We start from the raw sequence: 23,465 nt of genomic DNA on the forward strand, positions 1-23,465 counted from the left end.
CCGTACTAGCTGCGGTCTATATGCCGGCTGTGTGACTGTAGTCCACTCATGTGGAGCCCGCTGTCACCTCGCTTCCACAGGCCATTATGGCCACCCCCACCCGGCAGTCCGGCCGGCGCTGCAGCATGAGCATCTTGCTCAGCCCAACCCGCATCTCCCGCCTGCAGAAGAAAGAGGAACTGCAACAGTGGAATGACCGCCATAGACCAGGTATGGAGCCTGGAGAATGAGAAGAGTAGTGTTGCAGCTGCAGGTCACTGAGCGAGTGCATGTTAACCCCTGGCAGATCATGGTAACCCCATAGAGGCAGAGCAGGTTAACACCTGGCAGACCATGGTAACCCCATAGCAACAAGAATTTAACCCTGGCAGAGCATATTAACCCCTGGCATCAAGCATGAAACCCATAGCAATGAGCATGTAGGTAAGTGGAACTTATGTGGCATAATATTTCTATGGCATGTGGTATTATATGTAATGAGCATTACAATGTTTGGTATAATGTGTAATGGACATTACGGCGTGTGGTATTATGGGCATTATGGCGAGTGTACATTTTGGGGCGCGCCTTCGGCGTGCACTGTCCCTATTAGTTCATCTGGCTCCTACATTTTAAAGAAATTTGGCGAGCCCTGCATTAAAGTCAGTAAAGCAAATATAGGATGGTCATCTCAACTATAATAACATATTGCAGGTAAATAAAGCAAGGGCCAGACAAAAATCAGGCAATGTGAATACTGGGGGTTTAATGGGTTCGAACGTATGGCAACTATTGCCATCAGTTTCTCCTTCTTAAGTGTTGTTTATGTCCAGTCCATCGTGAACAGATGGGATATTCAAGGGAAGGTCAAGAAAATGGGGGAAGGAGCAGGGGAGATCCATTCTGATCGGATAGTTTTTTTAATGGTCGCTGCCAGTTTGACAAGTAATAAACAATTGGCAGGAGTTAATTTCTTGCAGTCAATAGAGGAATAAGTGCCTCAGAATTCCCAAAACATGGAGATGTTAAAGTCTATGTTCAGTATCGACTTTTTATATTCCTGAACGGAGAACCAAAGTGATTATACAACAGTGCAAGACCACATGCAATGGACAAGATTTGCATTAGGATTTCCACACATATAACAGTTAGCCTCCCCTATGAGGTGCTTGTCTTGGGGTAAAATAAGATCTATGTAGGATCCTCTGGTGCATCTCATTCTCCAAGCCTGAGACCAGGCATTTGTTTAAATACTGGTCAGATTTTAACATCTAAATACAAATAATATGCACTCCGCTCAATCAGCGCTATGTGGATCTGTAGTTTTTAGTATTTTTTTAGTTCTCAATTTTGCAATATTTTAACATAGTTTTCATAGTTAAGTCAGGAAAGTACAGTTGCCATTTTAGCATACCTCTTGGTGTTTAATCCAATGAAAACCTGAGTGACAGAGGTCATATATGTTAGAAGACGGGATAGACCTATCCAATCTTACATGTATAGTCTTCAGTCTAGCAACATGCTCCTTGAAAAATCCTTGGGGTGTCACTCTCTGCTGTGGCATTTCTACAACAGTCTTGTTTGTATCTCTGCATTGAGATACAATCCAGACTGTTCTTGAAGTACCACAGCAGACAGCGACACCCCAGGCAGGAAGGAGGAACTGCAAAGATTTTTCAAGGAGCAGGTTGCTAGAATGAAGGGTGTCCAAGGTGCATAATGCGTTATCTAACGGAGATTGCTTATATAAACAGACACAGAATTATGCTCAATCTGTTTTGACACAAATTGTGATATCTGAAGATGTGGGTACTTCTCTCGTAGCGGTGTGTAATTAGAGAATCCACACTGAAAACATGAGCCACATATTTGAAACCATCTAAATACATTTGTGAACTGATTAGGAGGGGAATTAGGGTTACCCCCATATAGGGAGAAAAATTGATATATTTTTAGAGGCTTTCACAGAGGACCTGGCCAGTCTCCACACCATGCATATGGAGTTAAGGAGGACATTATCCCGCACAAGTCTGGAAGAGAATGGGGAGTCAAGTGAAATTGGGATATTAGATGAATATCAGGGATAAAACTCTTAGGGAGGCCAATCCCGGGATTGGGATCGGCGGGATCCCGGGATTTTGGCCTAAAATTGCCGGGATTTGAATCCCGGGATTGAAGCTTCCAATCCCGGGATTCCGGGATTAGTAACCCCATTAGTTTTGGTTTAAATCCGGGCAGCACTGAGCACCAGAATATGGCTCAGACGCTGCCCGGCTGACTGTTTCTTACCCCCGGTGCTGCTGTCGGGAGTGACTGAGTGCTGTGCTGACAAGCATGGCGGCGCCCAGGCTGCGCAGCGTGACCCTTGACATCACGTCACGCTGCGCAGCCCGGTCGCTGCTCTGCCTGTCAGCACAGCACACTGTCCCAAAGCCGGACAGACGCCCGATGTGCCAACCCCAGCCTTCCGCCCACCTGCCAGAGATAGCCGTCCTGCTGCTGCCCTGTCACCACAACCCCCGCCGCCGTAAGTGACAGTGCGGGGGGCAGCTTTAGGAGAAATTTATATTGCCATCTGGGGGAGGGGCCGGTTTTTTTTGATTAGGGAGGCCAATCCCGGGATCCCGGGAATGCCGGGATTGAGCATTTTTCAATCCCGAATCCCAGGATTGAAAAAATGCCACAGGATTGGCATCCCTAAAAACTCTGTTCATCAGAATAATTAGTAAAAGTTTTGGTTCCCGTAATCCAGTCTATAACTATCCTGTAGTGTGCCGTTATGGCATATTTTCTGAGGCACGGTAAATTGAGTCCCTCCAGTTCCCCTTTTTGATGCATTTTGAACAAAGATACCGTTGGCCGTTTGCCAGACCACAGAAATTTCGTGGTCTTTGTTAAATTTAACAATATTTTTTTGGGGCAGGATAATTGGGAGCATTTGTAGGACAGAGAAATTGGAGGAAGGAAATAATTTTATACAGGTAACATCTACCCACGTAACACAGAGGTAAAGGAGTCCATCTAGCAAATACAGCAATTGTTCTAGACCAGGGGTGTCCAACCTTTCACCTTCCCTGGGCCACATTAGAAGATGAAAATTTGGTTTGGGCCGCACATAAAATAAAATAACAGTAACGATACCTGATCATCCAAAAAAACATAGAAAACATAGTTAACATATTAAACTTAATTGGAAATGAAGTTAGTGAGATGTTTGACATTGTTTCTCACATTCTGACACAGAGAATAGGCCGAAATTCACATTGTGACACAGAGAATAAGCCAAAATTCACATTGTGACACAGAGAATAAGCCGAAATTCACTTTCTGACACAGAGAATAAGCCAAAATTCACATTGTGACACAGAGAATAAGCCGAAATTCACTTTCTGACACAGAGAATAAGCCGAAATTCACTTTCTGACACAGAGAATAAGCCGAAATTAACTTTCTGACACAGAGAATAAGCCGAAATTCACTTTCTGACACAGAAAATAAGCCAAAATTCACTTTCTGACACAGAGAATAAGCCAAAATTCACATTCTGACACAGAGAATAAGCCAAAATTCACATTTTGACACAGAGAATAAGCCAAAATTCACTTTCTGACACAAAGAATTAGCCGAAATTCACTTTCTGACACAGAGAATAAGCCAAAATTCACAATGTGACACAGGGAATGAGTAAAAATTCACATTTTGACACAGAGAATAAGCCAAAATTCACATTCTGACACAGAGAATAAGCCAAAATTCACTTTCTGACACAAAGAATTAGCCGAAATTCACTTTCTGACACAGAGAATAAGCCAAAATTCACAATGTGACACAGGGAATGAGTAAAAATTCACATTTTGACACAGAGAATAAGCCGTAATTCACATTTTGACACAGAGAATAAGCCAAAATTCACATTGTGACACAGAAAATAAGCTGAAATACACATTCTGACACAGGGAATGAGTAAAAAATTCACATTCTGACACAGGGTGCCAGATAACACACATGCCCCCACAGTGCCATATGACACACATGCCCCCACAGTGCCATATGACACACATGCCCCCACAGTGCCAGGTGACACACATGCCCCCACAGTGCCAGGTGACACACATGCCCCCACAGTGCCAGGTGACACACATGCCCCCACAGTGCCAGGTGACACACATGCCCCCACAGTGCCAGGTGACACACATGCCCCCACAGTGCCAGATGACACACATGCCCCCACAGTGCCAGGTGACACACATGCCCCCACAGTGCCAGGTGACACACATGCCCCCACAGTGCCAGGTGACACACATGCCCCCACAGTGCCAGGTGACACACATGCCCCCACAGTGCCATATGCCCCCACAGTGCCAGGTGACACACATGCCCCCACAGTGCCAGATGACACACATGCCCCCACAGTACCAGGTGACACACATGCCCCCACAGTGCCAGGTGACACACATGCCCCCACAGTGCCAGGTGACACACATGCTGGTAATGCCAGGGGGCATTATGAATATAAGTGGCATTACCAGGGGGCATTATGAATATAAGTGGCATTACCAGGGGGCATTATATTCATAATGCCCCCTGGTAATGCCACTTATATTCATAATGCCCCCTGGTAATGCCAGGGGGCATTATGAATATAAGTGGCATTACCAGGGGGAATTATGAATATAAGTGGCATTACCTGGAGGCATTATGAATATAATGCCCCCTGGTAATGCCACTTATATTCATAATGCCCCCTGTAGTGATTACTAACCACAGCTAATGGTAGTGGGGGTATGATAAGTCACCGCTGTCCTGGCTGCCTGCTTGCTCCTGCCGCCGCCGCCGCCACGCATCAAATAATCATCCAGCCCTGCGCGCTGCACGTGGGGAAAGCGCCAGCACAGACGTCCTTCGCGCGGGAGCAGCTGAGTGCGCCTGCGCATGCACACCAGCGCTCCCGCGTCCATTTTAAGTTTGGGAGAACAAGATGCTGGCCGCGGCCATCTTTACTTTGGGCACAGTGCCGCGGCCAGCACGAAGACGCTGCTGCGGGCAGAGTTGCCCTATAATTTATATTTAGAATGCCTATAAAATGCACTGGGCCGCATTACTACCCGAACTGGGCCGCATGCGGCCCGCGGGCTGGACAAGCCTGTTCTAGACCCTTGATGGCTAACCTTGACACTCCAGCTGCTGTTGAACTACACATAACCAGCATGCTCTGCATCAGATTTAGCCAAATAGCAAAACCGAAGCAGAGCATGCTGAGATCTTTAGTTCAACAACAGCTGAAGTGTCAAGGTTAGCCATCAAGGTTCTAGACCATAGTGGTTTATAATTTAATGAATATAGCAGGGAGGGATGCAAGGGAATTGTTATGCCTAGATAAGTAATCCCATTTCTGGGGGCCCATTTGAAAGGAAATGAGTTATCCCAGCACAACTTTTTTTCTGGAAAAAAAGCCATTGCTTCTGATTTATACCACTTTCATACAGAAAATTAAATTCATGGGTGAAGCAGTTTCACCAGGAAATTCATTAAAAAACAAGTTCTTTTTCTCTGTGAAAGGGTCGATCTGGATCTTAAACTCCGGGTCCCCGACCCTGCAAAAGTCCAGGGTCAGAGACCCGGAGTTTAAGATCCGGATCAACACGTTCACACAGGCAAACAACCTGTGTAATAGAGGAAATCTCCGGGTCTAACAGCAGCGGCCAAATTATCCGGCGTTTGAAAAGCCGGGTTATTCGTCCGCTGCTGTCTGAAAGTGGTATTAGTGTAATTTATCTCAAATCCCCTCACCTTTTCAAATTCTGACAGGAGCAATAGCAATATTGGGATCGCCTGTTTGCGGTTACACATGCATAATAAGAGGTCATCAGCGAATGTTGATACCTTGAGTTCCATGTGTGCCAACTGGACACCCTTCCACACATTGCTAGCCAAAAAATGTCTAAAGGCCCATACACACTAGGCGACTGAGCTGAAAGCCGATCAAAACAGCATGTTTGAGCAGCTTTTAGCTCAAAGCTACCAAGTGCCCCGGCGATGAGCGCTGTTGCTGCTGTGCGCTCCCGCAATACCAGCAGATAAACGGCTTTGAATAGAGCTGCGCTGACTGTGCTGGGCAGGGGGAAAGCCGCTCAGTGTGTATGCACTGAGCGGCTTTCCCCCAGCGATGATACAGTGATCGTCGCTGTCCATACATGCTGGGCATAGTCGCCCAGTGTATATGGACCTTTAGAAATGGTTCTAGGGCTATAATGAACAGTAAGGGGAAAAGTGGGCATCCTTGACAGGTACCCCTAAATATTTGATAGCAATTGGTATTTGAGTTAATAGCCAGGAATGCAGAGTGTGATATAAAGTTTGAAATGGATGGATAAATTCCGAACCGTTGGTTTGGGACAGGAATAAAGCCATTAAATATTGCCATGTCACTCGGTCAAAGGCCTTATCTGCATTACAACTGAGAACTATTGTGTCTCTATGTTGGGTTTGATGAGTATTTAGCTTGATGAGAGTCTAATTGTGCGCGGGAGGGCATTCCATCGGTTGGGTGCAGCCCTATGAAAGTCCTATAACAGTGAACGGGAGCTAGTAATCCACGCAGAGTGGAGAGAGCGAGTTGGGAGATATTTTGAGATAAGTGAGGAGATACAGGTCGTGTGGTTTGGTTAATAGCTTTATATATGAGTAGAAGTATTTTGTATTGAATACAGTAGAATATGGGCATCCGATGGAGGGACTGTCAGAGCAGATCAGCAGAAGATGGCTAGAAAGATCAGCCTCGCTACAGTGTTCAAAATAGATTGCAGTGGCGAGAGTCTGTTCTTGTGAAGACCAACAAGGAAACTATTGCAATAATCAATGCGAGAGATAATGAGTGCATGGATTAGCATTCTAGCAGTGTCATGTGCAAGGTAGGGTCATATCGTGGATATGTTTTTTAGATGCATGTTACATGATTTTGAGACAGACTGAATGTGGGGAATGAAGGACAGTTCAGAGTCAAGGGTGACCCCCTAGGCAGGGTAGATTGGCGCAAAGTCAACAGTTATGGAGATATCAGGATGGTAACTGCTCCTGGCTGGTGGGAATATAATTTAGTCAGTTTTGGAAATGCTAAGTTTGAGGTAGCGAGAAGACATCCAAGATGAGATGACAGAGGGGCATTCAGAGACACGTGCCAAATCCACTGGTGACAACTCTGAGGTTGATAAGATAAGATTTGAGTGTTAGGTTTGGGTGTAGTATGATCCATGCTTCATTAAAAGAATCAGGGGCAGGATGTCCAGTGAGAATTGAATTGTACAATTTTACCAAATACGGGGTAATATGGTCAGTCAGCAGTTTAGAATAAGAAGTTGAGAGGACGTCTGGGCCAGGAGTTTTACGTGAGGTAGAGAATTGATAAAGTTATCTACTTCAAAATCAGTTACAGGTGGAATCAAAAGATCCCTGTCTTCAGGTGACAGTAGGGGGAGGTGAGCTTGTCTAAAAATTTTGTAAACTGGAGGTGCTTGGTATAGAGATTTGAAATAAGTCAAGAAGGTAGGCGCTATCTGAGCTGGGTCAGTGGTAATCCCATCCCGCTCAGTTTTTATAGATGAAATGGGCTTGTGACTCATGGCTGCCTTAACTAAATTAAAAACATGCCCAATTTACATACAATTGGTCTAGATTGTATCTAAATTGGGTCATTTTGTCAAATTGTTCTGGTGTATACCCTACATTAGATTGTATTCAAGTCTCCACCAAACACTAAGGCCGGTTTCACACACTCCGGCTCCTGCCGGACGGTGAAATCCCGTACGGCCAGGGAGCCGTGCCGCACACATTAGTTGTGAATGGACACTATTGTGTCCATTCACACGGGACGGCCACGGCCCGGCCGCACGGCTGCAGCCGGATCCCACCACTGGAAGGGACGGCTGCCGGGCTGTGGCCATCCCTTCCATGATAAACTAGTGTGTGCGGCACGGCTCCCTGGCCGTGCGGGATTTCACCGTCCGGCAGGAGCCGGAGTGTGTGAAACCAGCCTAAAGGCCCCCATACATTCGGCCGACTTGTCCTTAGGACAAGTCGGACCCAATTCTCCTGTGAGCCGCCCGGCAGCTCCCCGGGAGGCTCACATACAATTTGGCACTTGATGAGCCAGTTTTTACATGTGATAAATCGCTTGCGATTTATCACATGTAAAACAAATGGGGAGCTGCAGGGCGGTGTGGAGCAGTGGGGCCGGCAGCGGCAGTAGTGGGGTCGGGCGGCGGCTCTCAAATGAGTTCCCGGCGGGTGCCGGGTGCGGCGAGTGATGCTGACCTGGCCGGGCATGCTGTGATCACAAATAGCAGCGCTGCTGCCGCTACGGGACGCACAGTGGCGGCTATTAGATTTTCAAAATACCTGTCAAATGACCAGCCGTTCTGTGATTGGCTGAGAGAGCTCTCAGCCAATCACAGAACGGCCTGTCATTCGACAGGTATTTTAAAAATCTAATAGACGCCACTGTGCGTCCCGTCCCGTAGCGGCAGCAGCGCTGCTATTTGTGATCACAGCATGCCCGGCCAGGTCAGTCAGAGTGTCTGTCCGCCGTGCTCCCCCGGTGTCTGCATGCATATGCCTGTCAGGTGGGCATGCATATGCATAGCATACAGGGAGGTCGGATGATCTTATGTGCTGACCGTCCGACCTCCCTGATCCGGTCCGATGCGCACGGGACCGCGCATCGGATCGGATCATATATCACACACCTGCGATTTTGGGGCGATTTCATCCGGTTATTGGCCCAAAGTGCCGAAATCGTCCCAAAATCGCAGTGTATGGGGGCCTTTCTGACAAAATCCTTATTAGATGGACAAAACCATGTGCACAGCAGGGGGCAGATGTTACATGTGCAGAGAGAATTAGATTTGGGCGAGTTATTTTTTTTCTGTGCAGGGTAAATACTGACTGCTTTATTTTTACACTGCAATATAGATCTCACTTTAAAGTAAAACCCCACCCAAATCTAATTCTCTCTGCACAAGTAGCATCTGCCCCACCTGCAGTGCACATGGTTTTGTCCATCTAAGAAGGATTTTGTCAGAAAGAGTGAACCCTAAAGAGTAAGGCCCTAAATAAGCTTCCGTCCAACCTTGTAGCTTGGTATAGATATCCAAAAAGAACAGTTAGTACCTGGTGGGTACTAACTGCCACTGAGGGGAAAGCCACTTAGTGCATACACACTGAGTGGCTTTCCCCCTGCCAGGCGCCGTCAGCGGGGAGAGGACGGCTTTGCACAGGGCAGCGCTATGCAAAGCCATCCTCAAAATCGCTCATCTGCTGGTATTACCAGCAGATGAACGGCTTTCCCGGAGATGATGCAGGAGCGAGCAGCAGCGCTCACTGCCGGGGCATACACACTGGGCGTCTTTGAGATGAATGCCACTCAAATCTGCAGTTTTGAGCGAATTTGAGCTCAAAGTCACCCAGTGTGTATGGGCCTTTACACCGCTTTTAGATCGCAAAATGCAGGGTCGCACCAGGACTTTGAAACTGCTCAGTCCCGGTGCGACTCTGTATTTTGATCACTCATTGCTGGTTCGCCAACATCATCCAGGGCATCATTGGGGGCTGTGAAGGAGGCCGCGCTTGGAGCAGACACTGCTGGTAAGAAGCAAACTGGTAAGAACCTTTCTTTATTTTCCAATTCATAATGCCGGGTTGATGGACCTGGTAAGCCCTTTCAGATTGCACCTATTACAGGTCGACCCTGCGACAAACAGACATTAACCTGGTAATAAGGTGCGATCTGAAAGGGGTATTATTAAACCAACCACTATTAGCAGCAATAGTTCCAGAGTACTGGTGAGGAACAAAATAGAGCTGCACAGACATGAAAGCAATTACACTAGCAACGAGTGACCAGTCATTGAGAAATTAATTATAAACACTGTTAAAAAGATTGCAGAACTTCAGAAATCAGAAATTAGCTACATCCCAAGCAGCATGCATTTCCTGGGAGACCAACACATTGGCTGCCGGACGGGGTCCCGACAGTCGGGATCCCGACAGTCATTAACCCGACGTCGGGATCCCGACTGTTAAAACACTGACGGCTGGGTTCCCGACGGCCGTCGGCTATTTTCCCTCGTGGGGGTCCACGACCCCCATAGAGGGAAAATAGAATAGGTGGCGAGCGTAGCTCGCCACCGTGCCCGCAGCGTGGCGAGCGCAGCGATCCCGCAAGGGGCTTTATTGCGCTGGCGACGCTGTCTGAGATCGTGCAGTCGGGATCCCGACGTCGGGATAATGACTGTCGGGATCCCGACTGTTGGTGAATCATACCACAAACCAACACATTTTGATTGACTTTTTCAGAATAAAGAATTTACCACCGTTCCACACAATAAATGGTGTTTTTTTTCATCATGGCCCTTGTTTATGCTCTGAAGCTGTGGTCCACAGAACCTTTGGGTATCTTTGAATACAACAACTACTGAACTTTTAACATGTTAAAACATAAGCAACAAGGACAACCCAAGGTGCCATTGCGTTGACTCCTTACCACAACATAGGATTGAGAAACAGAAATATCAATCTACCTAGTTTGCTTCAGAGCAGTACCACATCTCTTGGGGGCATCATCTCCTAAACTACAGAGTCCTAAATGAGATAGAACTTTAGAGCCCTAACAAAATATTAAATATGAAAAAAAAATATATGAAAATGAAGATCATAGATAAGACCTTAAAAGCCACTTTCTCTGTAAGAAACTTCGGGGTAAGTTTACAAAGACGGAAGTTCTATTGAAGATGGGATATTGCCCATAGCCCCAATCAGATACTACATCCTATTTATAACCTTCTATAAGATAGATAGAATCTGTCCCATCTAAATGTGCGCAATACATTTATGCGATTTTGCTCGATTTCACCAGATACTGATGCATGGGGCAGAGAAATCAGTTCAAAAGTAGCAAATTGCATCTGTTTAAGATACAATTTGCGGTCCCATGCTCATCGGTTTGGAGCCCCGAGATCGCAATTGCTGGACGTGGGATCCACTGGGATCGCACGTGATATACCACATGCAAAAGGACCGCTATCATATCGTACGGGAGGCTCCGGGACAGTTCAAGGGGAATTGGCTGGGACTTATCCCCTCAGAGAAGTCACAGTAATGTATGTAATGACAAATTTAGTAAAATTTGGCCTTTCAACTCCACGGAATCAAAGCTTTATACAGGAGGATGTTGTAAAACTGTAAATGTGTACACAGGGTGCGGTTCTGGCTCATGGACAATTTTCACTATACAATATTGACTATGCGATTTTGACTATTTGGGCTATGGCCCAATAAACTGTACAGATAGACATAGCCAAAATGGTCTTGCCTGCACAGTTTATCTCTACTTGCAATACCAGCCACACGGGTTGCGCATTGTTATCACAGGGTTAACACTGTGCAATGTTGGTTAACTTCCTACAAGATGTTGATTATCTAGTCAAATCAGAAGGCAAAAATCACACCGTGTGTACACAGCTTAAGCTCTATGAAGCCATTGGAGGATTGTATAGAAATTGCTTATTTTTGCAGGCAGCGAGGCATGTGTGAACAGGCTAATTGAAAGGAAGAGAAGAAGAGGAATGTTGTCTTAGAATTTGACGGCAGATAAGAACCACTTGGCCCATCTAGTCTGCCCCTTTTTTTAAACATGTTACCTCAAACCATATTTGATCCTTATTTTTTTGTAAGGATATCAATATGCTTATCCCAAGCATGTTTAAATTGTACTACTGTATTTGCGTCTACCACCTCTGTTGGGAGGCTATTCCACTTATCTACTACTCTTTCTGTGAAAAAATTCTTCCTCGCATTTCCCCTGAATCTTCCTCCCTCTAGTTTCAGTGCATGTCCTCGTGTTCTGTTGCTCCTCTTCCTGTGAAGAATGTCTCCCACCTGTACCTCGTTAAAGCCCTTGATATATTTGAAAGTTTCTATCATGTCCCCCCTTTCCCTTCTCTGCTCTAAAGTATACATATTAATATCTTTTAGTCTTTCCTGGTACGTTTTGTGATGTAGGCCATGCACCATTTTAGTTGCTCTTCTTTGTACAGTCTCTAATGTATTTATATCCTTCTGGAGATATGGCCTCCAGAACTGAACACAATACTCTAGGTGAGGTCGTACCAATGACCTATACAGTGGCATTATTACTTCTTTCTTTCTACTGCTGATACCTCTCCCTATGCAACCAAGCATCTGACTTGCCTTCTTCATTGCTTTGTTACATTGCCTACCTGCTTTTAAGTCCCCTGAAATGGTGACACCTTATTGCATTAAGAACCCTATGATAATTTTTCCCTTAAAAAGGATTTCTAGCATTAAAGTATGTTCCTGGCCAAATCTTTGGAAAAGCATACCTTAAGAAATATAGCTTCATCAGACAGACCATTCAAGCCAGGACTATTAAAGATAGGTCTCTTTTTTACCTTCTTGAGAATGCCATTATGTCAACAGCTAGCTTGATTTCTTGCTCTAAAATCTGCTCTAAAACCAGCACCAGGCAGAGGTACTAGCTGTAGCGTCAGCCAGTGTTCTGTAGCCCAAGTATGTAAAGTGGCTTGCTTTGTAATTATAGTGTGGTAACTCTCAGTTATGGTTTGTTAAGGTGGCCATACCCTACTGTCATGTCTCGCAGCAGGGTATGGAAATCCGATCCACCTCTAGCCACCCAGAACCTTCCTGGTCAGCAGGAATGCATGCGACACATCACATGCAGTCCTGTCACATCCGTTGTGTCGCATGCAACCCCATTCCCTGCTGCCAGGAGGGGGTCGGAATTGGACCCTCATGCAGGTCCAACCTCCGACTCCCATTCGATGCACACGGGACCATGCATTAGACCTGATGTCAAACATCGGAATCGGGTGAAATCGGAATAGTGTATAGGTTCCTTAATTGTTTTCTTTAGAAAGGTGGATGAGCTGGACAGTAATAGGGTTAGAAAGTTTATGTTGTGGGTTATTATCGGTGTGACGGAGAGGGGAGGAGCCACGAATTGAGATGGGAGTCAGAATGCAACAGTAACCCCCCTGACTGCAAGCTGGTTCTGGATAGAGAGCACCTTCCTGAACCACTGTGAGTAGCTTGCAGAATTTTGGTGGAGGAGACTGTTCCTGGAAAATGATCAGCGCTGAGGCAGGCCTGTGTATGCCATCATCAAGGACAATGCTGTTACCATGTGAGCCATAGTTGAAGTAGTGTTCCCGCTAGGCTGTTTTAGCAGGGCGCCGCGCCCTGCCTGATTTTTAAAGGGTAAAATGCGCCCTGCCCCTCTGGCAGCACCCTGCTTCCTACCCTTATGGTGATACCGGGGAAGACCGGCACCGCAGTATATAGCGGTGCCCGGCGCTTCCCCGGCAGTGGAGAGCCATCGGTGCGGCCGGGCCCGCCCCCTTCAGTGATGACGGCGGCCGGGCCTGCCACTTTTCTTGACGGTGGCGGCCAGCCCCGCCTTTTTTCATCACGGTGCGGCACGCCCCTTTTGTGACGTCGGCAGACCCGGTCCGCCCCCTTCACGTTGCCCTGCCCGCCCCTGTTCCTAGAAGGAACACTAGTTGAAGTGATCGCTGGGTGCCACATCAACTGTCTTGAGAGCAGGAGGCGGCTGAGGTTACTTGGTGTCGCAACATGCCTGCCAGGTTTGAAGGTGGTCACTCGAACTCTGCCTGGGAGATCATCAGTGGCAAAGAATTGGGATCTACAATTTCAACCCCAAGACCAAACAACAGATTGGCCAATGGACCCCAGTTTTGATGTGAGTGTATCGTGGAGAAGCAGATGGTTGTTGTTTTTGTGGCCAAGATTGATCATGTACTATAGCTACTGTACCACTTTTGCAGCAGCACACAGTCACAGGGGACTGGTACTGCAACCAATGCCGGAAACCATTTCCAGGTACCGTCCAAGAACTCATGCTTGTGGTGTCCTTTTCCATCATGCCAATGCACTGAACCACAAGTCCAGGAAAAAGATGGCCCATGAATGCATCCAGGAGCTAAATCATCCGTTGTGATCTAAAGTTTTCTATCCATGCAAGAACAGCTGCCTTGGTAGGGTATGATCATTTATTTGTACTCTTATAAAAAGGAAGAGTAAAAGGTTCTGCCACATACGTGATATTGGGAATATCCAATCAGGTTTGGACCACACTTTGAATATAAATCTTTTAACTTTGGTAAGAAGGAAATCTACTTCCTTTGCTTTAAAAAATATATATATATTATTTAAATCTGGCTCCTCAATATCCAGAATGTTTTGAACTTGGTAGACCGGCCAAAATTTATCATTCAGAACCTCACCACGTAGTGTAATCTTTAACAAAGAACAGGGAATGTTCACTGTCTAAAGAAACCTAATCAAGGCCTTCAATAACATCACCACTGGCTGTTGTCAGACAAAACTATTTTCCAGGTACCGGTCAGTGTACATGAAACCAAATTTTACAACCACCAAAAGTATTCACAGCAGGGTGGGAACACAGTACAAATTGAAGTCTTACACATAGTTCATTTTTATTTTACACGAAAATCCTTTGGCCGATCAATGTCCAATGTTTCTCACACAATTTTTTAACAGATTTTAAAAAGGTGGCTGAACAAGTAAGAAGACAACTAAAACAGAAGTTATAGGGCAGTATTCAATGCTCCGGAGAGCGCAGCTGTGCATGTGCAGTTTTTTCCACCCATTGCCCTGCATCCCGCTCACCCTATAGAACACATCAGCTGTTTGCCACCTGAGCACTGACCAATGTGGCATATGAGGAGTAAATGGCTCCATTTGCAGGCAGTCTTCAATTATTGCAGAGAAATGCTGAAAAATGCAAATTAGCCCAAAAAAAAGACCCATTCCAAATCAGCAGACTGCCAATGATGTTTATCTACTCGAAGGCCAAATGAAGGAGTGAGGTAGAAGAGGTGAATCATGGGTAGAATAAACATTGAGGAAACAAAAATGCATCATGGAGGGGAAAAAAAAAAATGACCACAAAAAATTAAAATATATTGGCGTGGCGCTTCTAAAGAAAAAAAAATAATATAGATCCTTCAAATAAAAAAAATAGACTTGTTATAAAAAAAAAATTCTGTTTTTGGCAAGTAAAAAAAGATGCCGAGAGCAAAACCAAGAGGCAACCCCCCCCCCCCCCCCCCCAAGTAAAAAAAAAAAAAGTGAGCAGTGTTCTCACTTCTAGAATTTAATACTCAAACATCGAGGTATGCAACATTTCAAATAAGAAAATAATGGCAAGGAAAAAGTGGTGACAACAATGAGGACCAGGAGCGTTGAATAGGGAGAGGACCATCTTTGGCGAGAGGACTGGCCAGAACTGGCTGGAAAAAACAGCGACCTAGGAGCATTAAATACTGCCCATAGTAAATCGAGATGAGCGATATATTTATATATACATATATTTTTTACTTTATTCATTATACAGTCATTTGTAAGGGTTAATGAAATTTGTTTTCCCTGTCCGTGAAACAGTTGGTTAACAAATGAAGAGTGCGAAAGCATACCTGAATCTTGTTCTTGGAACTTAAAGGCACATCAGTCGGACTTGTAGCTGCAACGTCTTGTCTATTATTAGGCTCTTCAGATTTAATGGGTTTTGTATCTGGTCTCACTATAGACCCACTTGTACTTCCATGAGGTTCACAGATGACCACTGGTGAGGTTGTTGGAGATGAAGTTACTTTCAGAGTGTCAGGGTGATTAGAAGGTGGCGAACAAGCCCTGAGTGAGTCTGGTTTATTATGGGATAATGATAGATTCTGGACTACAGCTTGCGCATTGATGAATGCAGCGGACACCTGACCAGGGTCTAAAGGCTGTAAAGATAATTTGAACTCTGTTATTGTAGAGGTGTTCTGTTTCATGTTGGAAATAGTAAGTTCAGGACATGGCTTCTCATTTGATGAAATGACTTCCTCATACCTTACTCTAGAACTAAACGAGTCATTTTGATTCGATAAAGAATCATGCTCTTCAGGACTTAGGACTTTCTTACACGGCGAAGGAGCCTCGGTAGCATAGTTTTGGTCTTCATCATTCTCTGAATTTTCAGACAATGTGCCAGAAAGATCCAGTTTCCTGTTAAGTGACGCACTCCCATTTACCCCATTATCTTCAGGACCTAAAGAAATAAGTGGGGCCACATATGTGTTATTCTCATCATCCCATCCAGAAGGTTCATTTGCAGAGTCATCAGCTAGTATCGTATTAATCTCATCTAGGGTCAGGTATAGAGGGGAATTATCCTCATTATCAGAAGCCTCCAACAAGGAGTCATCACATTCTTCACATGACTCAGGATGTTGTGCCTGTGAATGACAATCATTATCAACCTGATCCTGTTTTGTAAATTCAGCCTGCGTGGTGCAAGCAGAGGTCAATGAATGGACAGATGCATGCCGTGGCGTGCTACAGCTAAATGCACCAGTGCACAGTCTCTTAGATTCAGGGGTCCCTGATGTAACTTCGCCTCGTTCTCGCTTGGATCCAGCTGCTCGATCATTGACAAAACAGATCTTTAGCTCTTCCATGGTCTCAGGAAAAAAGTCTTTGCCGTCTGAAGGATACAGCAGCACTTGCCGCTCAGAGCCTGCTCTCTGCACAGACCGATGACAGCTTTCATTGATGGCTCTCATTGGATGATTTGCACCAGTAGTTCTGCAGAAGGAATTTGAGTTAATTAACAGCACTAAGTTACATGCTCAGCTGGGGAGGAGACGATTGTGAAAGTTACCCTGCACAGGATCGCGTGATGTGAACCCGCTGTAGACTAGAATATTTTCTTGTACAGGAACAAAGGCAGAATAATATGAATGCATTTCCTTACTCATTGTGTATATTATGTTTCTATATTTATCAGGTTGCAGATAATCCAGTTACAAAAAAGTGATTGAAGTCTCTGCAAATAATGTGCCCTTCATGGGAGAGTAACTAATCGGATTACCTGGGAGAATGTGGTCAGTAGCTGCCATAAAGTATGTCTGCATTTTACCTATTGTGTTCCTTTCATTTCCAAAAGTCATGAAGAAGGGAAGTGCCATCCCGTTATACCAAGGGCAATAACATTATGGACATGTATAATGTCCCATTCCTCCCTTCATAAACACACACATCTAGCGCCAGTACCTGTATGCTTCCCAACTTACTGTAAATTTCAGGGTTGCCTACCTGACCCTCTCTTTCGATTGCCATCACCTGTGGGGAGCTAGGTAATTGATAAGAAATGTGTTTCGCCACAGGTGATGGCAATCATACATTACCAGGGAAGGCCAGGAACAGAGCATTTTCTCCCTGAAGGAGAGGGTAAGGTAGGCAACCATGGACTATTTCCACTTGGTATGATGAACCGTTACTATAACATGGGCCTCGCAAGTGGCTGAGAAACAGGTAACGCAACAAGGGAAATCAGGAGATGTTCGTTCGCCCCCCCGAGGAGTGGGGTGGGAAGGGGGCCCGATATTACTCAAAAGACCCTTCCTGATGGGTTACTTACCACTTTGCGACTTCTCTTTCGTTTCAGCTCGGCAGGCGCCATGTTGGGTACAGAGCGGCATGTGCCTTTAACATCTTCGGCGCGCTCAACCAATCACATGATCGCAGAGCAGGAGAGCGCAGCCCCAGCGAGCTAAGCGCCGAGCAAATAGATCTGAACGTCTGACGCAATCAGAGCCGGCGACTTGGAAGTGAAGTGGGCTCTCTGTTTCTCCTGCTGCATACACACCACGTGCAATAGCGACGCAGGTAATACACCCGGTCAGCTTGGGTGGGTATATGCACCAGTTTACAGCATAGGTTTCCTATAGACAGACTTATGTATCGATGTATAGGACTAATGTTCTGGGAGAAACGCCTGTGCACTGCAGCCATGCCGTTCTAGAATTGCATCAGTCATGTTCTATTATGCCCCTTTCAGACCGCACTTTTAAAACGGTAAATTGCCGTTTTTTTACCGTTTTAAAACGGTAATGTGTGCGGTCTGAAAGGTCCAGTCCCACTTAACCGGTTAGAAAATGCAGTTTTTTCTAACCGGTTAAAATGCAGGGTCCTACCCGTTTCTGAACCGGTATTTTAGCGCAAAAATCGGCTCAGAAACGGTATTTAGGACCCAGCCAATGAGCTGGGTCCTAAATTCAGCACAGTGAATACTTAATGAGCGCTCATTAAGTATTCACAGCACTGGAGCCCCCCCGCGCGCGTGTCGACGCCCCCCGCGCGCGTGTCGACGGCCCCCCCGCGTGTCGACCCCCCCCCCCCCCGCGCGTGTCGGCGCCCCCCCCCCCGTGTCGACTTACCCCGTGCCGGTATCTCCGTTGTGGTTCCCGGCACTGCAGCTCAGTATGCTCGGAAAGCACTTATGAAAAAAGTGTCTTTCAGAAAATGGCTGCCCCCCATACGGAAGACAGTTTTTTTAAACAGGGTTTCCTATGGGGCAGCCATTTTCTGGAAGACACTTTTTTCATAAGTGCTTTCCGAGCATACTGAGCTGCAGTCCACAACGGAGGTACCGGCACGGGGTAAGTCGACACGGGGGGGGGGGCGCCGACACGCGGGGTGGGGGGGGCGTCGACACGCGCGGGGGCGTCGACATGCGCGGGGGGGCGTCGACATGCTCTCGGTCGACACGCGAGGGGGGGGGGGGGAGCTGCACGGAGGGGAGGGCTGAAGGCTGCACTGGCTTTGACCCTGTATTTGGAAAGTTTCCAAAAACGGGTCTGCCAGTGTCAAAAAATCGGCACTTAAACGGTAATATACCGTTTAAGTGCTGCGGTGTGAAAGGGGTTTTATCTGGCAGACCCGTTTTTGGAAACGTTTCCAAATACAGGGTCAAAGCCAGTTATGCGGTCTGAAAGCAGCATAAGTGTACGTAGACTTGTGTCTATCCGGCCTGACATCCCAGTTTCCCCCCACAGGTAATGTTTGCTGTACTAGGAAGCGGGTATGGGTGAAAACCGGACCAGGATAAAATCCCCGGACAGGACATTAAACTCTGCATTTTGGAGCTTGTAGAGTCCGGTCCGGGGGGTGTCCTGTCCGGGGGGGCTGCCTGTCACCAGGGAGAGCAGGAGGGCTAGAATAAAGTCTCCCTGAATGGTCCTGGCATGTAGCAAAAAACGGACGGTCCGGATCACACGGGGAGGCTGTAATCTCCCCCATGTCCCTGGTGATAGCTATCACAGGGACCCCCCCGGACAGGACACCCCCCGGACCGGACCCTATAAGCTCCGGACTGCAGATTTTGATAGTCCCCTAGGAAGCTGTGTAGTTGTTATCCGTGCATACAAGGTTTAGCTATGGCTCTCAGTTTAGATCTATGGTTTTCAACCCTAATCCGTATCATGCAGTTGAAGTTGAGTTCATCCTGCTTCCATAGACCAACATACTCAAAACAGACCTGTTAAGTTCTACCACTGGTTTACACAGCTGAATATATATATATATATATATATATATATATATATATATATATATATATATATATATATGTATATGTGTATATATATGTGTGTTTGTATATAGCAGAGGTGTGGCACTCATAGCTTAGAACAAACAGGCAAAACGAAGTTGTATGTATCAACTTTTCACTTTCATTTGGGAAATTTTCATCACAAATGAAATTGAAACGTTGATACATACAACTTTGTTTTGCCTGTTTGTTCTAAGCTATGAGTGCCACACTTCTGTCAAATATAATAACGTACTTGCCTACCTGACCCTCTCCAATGTGGAAGTAAATGCTCTGCTCCTGGACTTCCCTGGTAATGTATGATTGTCATCACCTGTGGGGAGCTAGGTAAAGGTGTTTCACCACAGGTGATGGCAATCATACATGTCCAGGAGCAGAGCATTTTCTCCTGCATGGAGAGGGTCAGGTAGGCAAGTATGATGGTAACTATCTTCTTGAGGGCACCGGCTGAAGTATCTCATTTATTTGGAAGTGCCAGACCCTAACATTTATTTATATGTGTGTGTGTGTGTGTGTGTGTGTGTATATATATATATATATATATATATATATATATATATATATATATATATATATATATATATATATATATATATATATATATATATATATATATATATATATAGTGAACCAGGGGCTTGTGGTGGGGCTCCCAGAAATAAGGCGGCACTCACGGAATTGGTTTGAAGCAAATCAATGTATTAGAAGTGACACATGGGTGTCAGTCGTCTTGTCGACGTTTCAAGGTCACGCAGGACCTTTTCATCAGGACGTGCAGGGGTGCATAAAGTGCTGCACAGCACTTTATGCACCCCTGCACGTCCTGATGAAAAGGTCCTGCGTGACCTTGAAACGTCGACAAGACGACTGACACCCATGTGTCACTTCTAATACATTGATTTGCTTCAAACCAATTCCGTGAGTGCCGCCTTATTTCTGGGAGCCCCACCACAAGCCCCTGGTTCACCTCTTCTATACTGATTGCGTAGGAAGGCACCGCGGTGCTTAATCTTTTTGTCCGGAGTGCCGAACAAACCCTCGTGTGTGTATATATATATATATATATATATATATATATATATATATATATATATATATATATATATATATATATACCGTATACATTGTCAGTAGCAGCCAAAGGACACAAAGGAAGAACAGAAAATAGTAATTGTGTGTAATGTGAATTATACTTGTGATGGAATTGAACAATATGGACGTTTTCACGAACACCTGTGTATGTCCCAGGAAATTTTTAGTTGGTTGGCAGCAAGGTGCTTCTCTGTTTCATTTTGTTTCTCTATGAACACATGCTTGGTTTGTACAAATTGCTATATATTTAAGTTTATATTAAAACATTAACGCAGTGGTTGCGAAACTGTGTGCTGTGGCACCCTGTGGTGCCTTGTAACACTTGCAGGGGTGCCTCAGTTTGGTGGCACAGAACCAATTCAAATGATTTATGGTCCATTTAATAGGCCAGTGGTTCTCAAACTGTGGGTCCTGCCCCAAAGAGGGTCATGACTCCATGTTGCTGACCGTCTGGCTGATTACTTCTCTGATCTGTCAGTGTTCCAAGGAGTCTGAAAAAATCAGTAGAATTGCATGTTACTTCATTCCCCCCCCCCCCCCCCCCCCCCCCCCCGTTATTTAGGGTTGCAACAAGCAAACCAGACTAGGTTGACCCTTAAATTAAATTGGTCGCTGACACTCAGCAGGAAGGGAGAGATGGTCAGGCTCTACTGCCCACGCTGCCACTGACCGCTGACCTCCAGCAGGGGGGGTCGGGCTCTGTTGTCCCCTCTCCTACTTCCAGCAGGGGTAGGGGGGATCGGACTCCGCTGACCCAGCAGGGAGGGAGGGAGGGGGATCGGGCTCTGCTGCCCGTGCTACCATGAACTTTCAGGAGGAGGGGGGGTCACTCTGCCTGCCGCTGACTTCCAGGAGGGGGGGTCGGGCTCTGCTGTCCCCTCTCCTACTTCCAGCAGGGGTGGGGGGATCGGACTCTGCTGCCGCTGACCAAGCAGGACTGGAGGGGGGGGGGGTCAGCTCTGCTGCCCGCGCTACCATGAACTTTCACCAGCAGGAGGGGGGGGGCACTCCGCCTGTCACTGACTTCCAGCAGGGGAGAGGGGGGGTCGGGCTCTGCTGTCCCCTCTCCTACTTCCAGCAGGGGTGGGGGAATCGGACTCTGCTGCCGCTGACCAAGCAGGACTGGAGGGGGGGGTCGGGGGTCGGCTCTGCTGCCTGCACTACCATGAACTTTCGCCAGCAGGAGGAAGAGGATCACTCCGCCTGCCGCTGACTTCCAGCATGGGTGAGGGGGGGGGGGGGGTCGGGCTCTGCTGCCCGTGCTACCGTTAACTTTCAGCAGGAAAGGGAGGGTCGGGCAGGAGGGGAGAGAGGGTGTCCTGGTCTGCCCACAACTAGATTCTGCTTCCTACATGCAAAAAAATCTGGTTGCCAGGAAGCAGAATCTAGTCGCCATGGTGACCTGGCCCCTGGGATTTGTCGAGCCCTGGTTTAGATCAACTTCCCTTAATTTGAAAAAATGGGTGTAACAGATTTCTTCACCTTTGTATTTCTAGTGCAGTGGTCGCCAACCCGTCAATCGCAAACTACTGGTAGTGATCCGGGTAGTTTGACCACTGCAGCTTCCCGCCCATCCATCCCTCTATTGCCCACCACCGCTTGCCTTCTGAGGGGAGGAGAGCGCATTGCAGGTCCCTTCTTCCCCTCACTGTGTATCCCTGTGACTGGCCTGTCAGCCAATCAGAGCTCAAGCGTTGTATATCTATATTTCTTTAATTTATATATCATGCCTCAAATTGCCAACGATCAACAAACAGTATCAGACGGGCATTGTCACTGCTGGGGACCATTGTGTTTATGGCATAACTGTGGGTATTGGGGGCATTGTGTAACTGGCACTGCTGGTGGCATGTGTGTGTGTGTGTGTATATGTGTATATATATATATATATATATATATATATATATATATATATATATATATATATATGGCACAGCGTCTATTCAGAGAGGCTGGGGGCGTAGCCAGCAGCGCTCAGAGTGCTGGCCATGCCCCCATAGTGGAAAAATAAAAAATAGGTAAATAAATGGAAAATATAAAACAGAAAAAGAAAATTAAATGACCATCAGTAACATAGTAACTATAGATAAACCAATATAACTGACAAATTAGAGAGGAGTCTCGGCATAATAAGTGAACATGTGAGGAGGGGGGTTGGAGTAGGGGGGGGAACAGTCCTGGTTCCAGTAACAACATGTGTGTGTGTGTGGTGGTGGGGGGGGGGGGGGCGGCGTTTTACGAGTCCGAGGAATTTCCTGCAGAAGGAGGACCAGTTTCTCCCAGGTGGTAGAGTAGATCTTTGCACTCACCAAGATCGTGAATGAGGACTGTTTTGATGTTTAGGTCAACAATGAGCTTGAAAGGGAATCCCCATTGGTATCTGATTTCTGTGGCTTCAGAGTAGAGGTAGGCCTCGGTCACTGGGAGACACCGGGGGCAGTGAGAAGCTTACCGGCGGTGTCCTGCAGGGTGGAGGTGGTGAGGAGGGGCTGCGGGGGCCGGAGAGCAGGCTGTGATGTCCCTTAGTATAAACTGGGAGGCCTGATTTAGTGGGAGCTCCAGGAAGGCACCTCCGTCTTCAGATGTAGTTAGCTCCGCCCCTCCTCAATAGACAACGCTTTTTAAGAGCAATATGTGGTAAATGCCCAACTTCCAACCAAGTTCTGTATAAGTTATGTACGTGTCCTTATAACATTAAATTGCTCTTCTGAATTTCATGAAAAAAGGGGGCAAAATATTATTGCAGTTTTTGGCTGTAATAGACTATGCTTTCTAGGAGCAATATGAGGTAAATGTCCAAATTTCAATAAAGTTCTCAAAATAACTTTTATATGGGCTGTAATCTGACAAGCAGAGCGATTCCAAGTGTTTGTATGGGACCAACAGT

General features: G+C 46.3%; 2 protein-coding genes across 2 annotated transcripts in view; one reads left to right on the plus strand and one right to left on the minus strand.

Moving 5' to 3' along the window:
* Positions 1–17,674, minus strand: part of S100PBP (S100P binding protein) — a 51,123-nt gene extending 33,449 nt beyond the window's left edge. Inside the window, exons 1-2 of the mRNA XM_083173849.1 lie at positions 17,516–17,674; positions 15,528–16,680 (exon numbers count right to left, since the gene is read on the minus strand). Coding sequence (XP_083029975.1) covers positions 15,528–16,658 — 1,131 coding nt within the window. The 5' untranslated portion in view covers positions 16,659–16,680; positions 17,516–17,674. The remainder of the gene's footprint in view (positions 1–15,527; positions 16,681–17,515) is intronic.
* Positions 17,607–23,465, plus strand: part of YARS1 (tyrosyl-tRNA synthetase 1) — a 47,536-nt gene continuing 41,677 nt past the window's right edge. Inside the window, exon 1 of the mRNA XM_083173847.1 lies at positions 17,607–17,763. The gene's annotated coding sequence lies outside the window, so the exon portion shown is untranslated. The remainder of the gene's footprint in view (positions 17,764–23,465) is intronic.

The sequence above is a fragment of the Crinia signifera genome, chromosome 2, assembly GCF_055691185.1.
Source record: "Crinia signifera chromosome 2, ASM5569118v1, whole genome shotgun sequence".
NCBI lineage: Eukaryota > Metazoa > Chordata > Amphibia > Anura > Myobatrachidae > Crinia > Crinia signifera.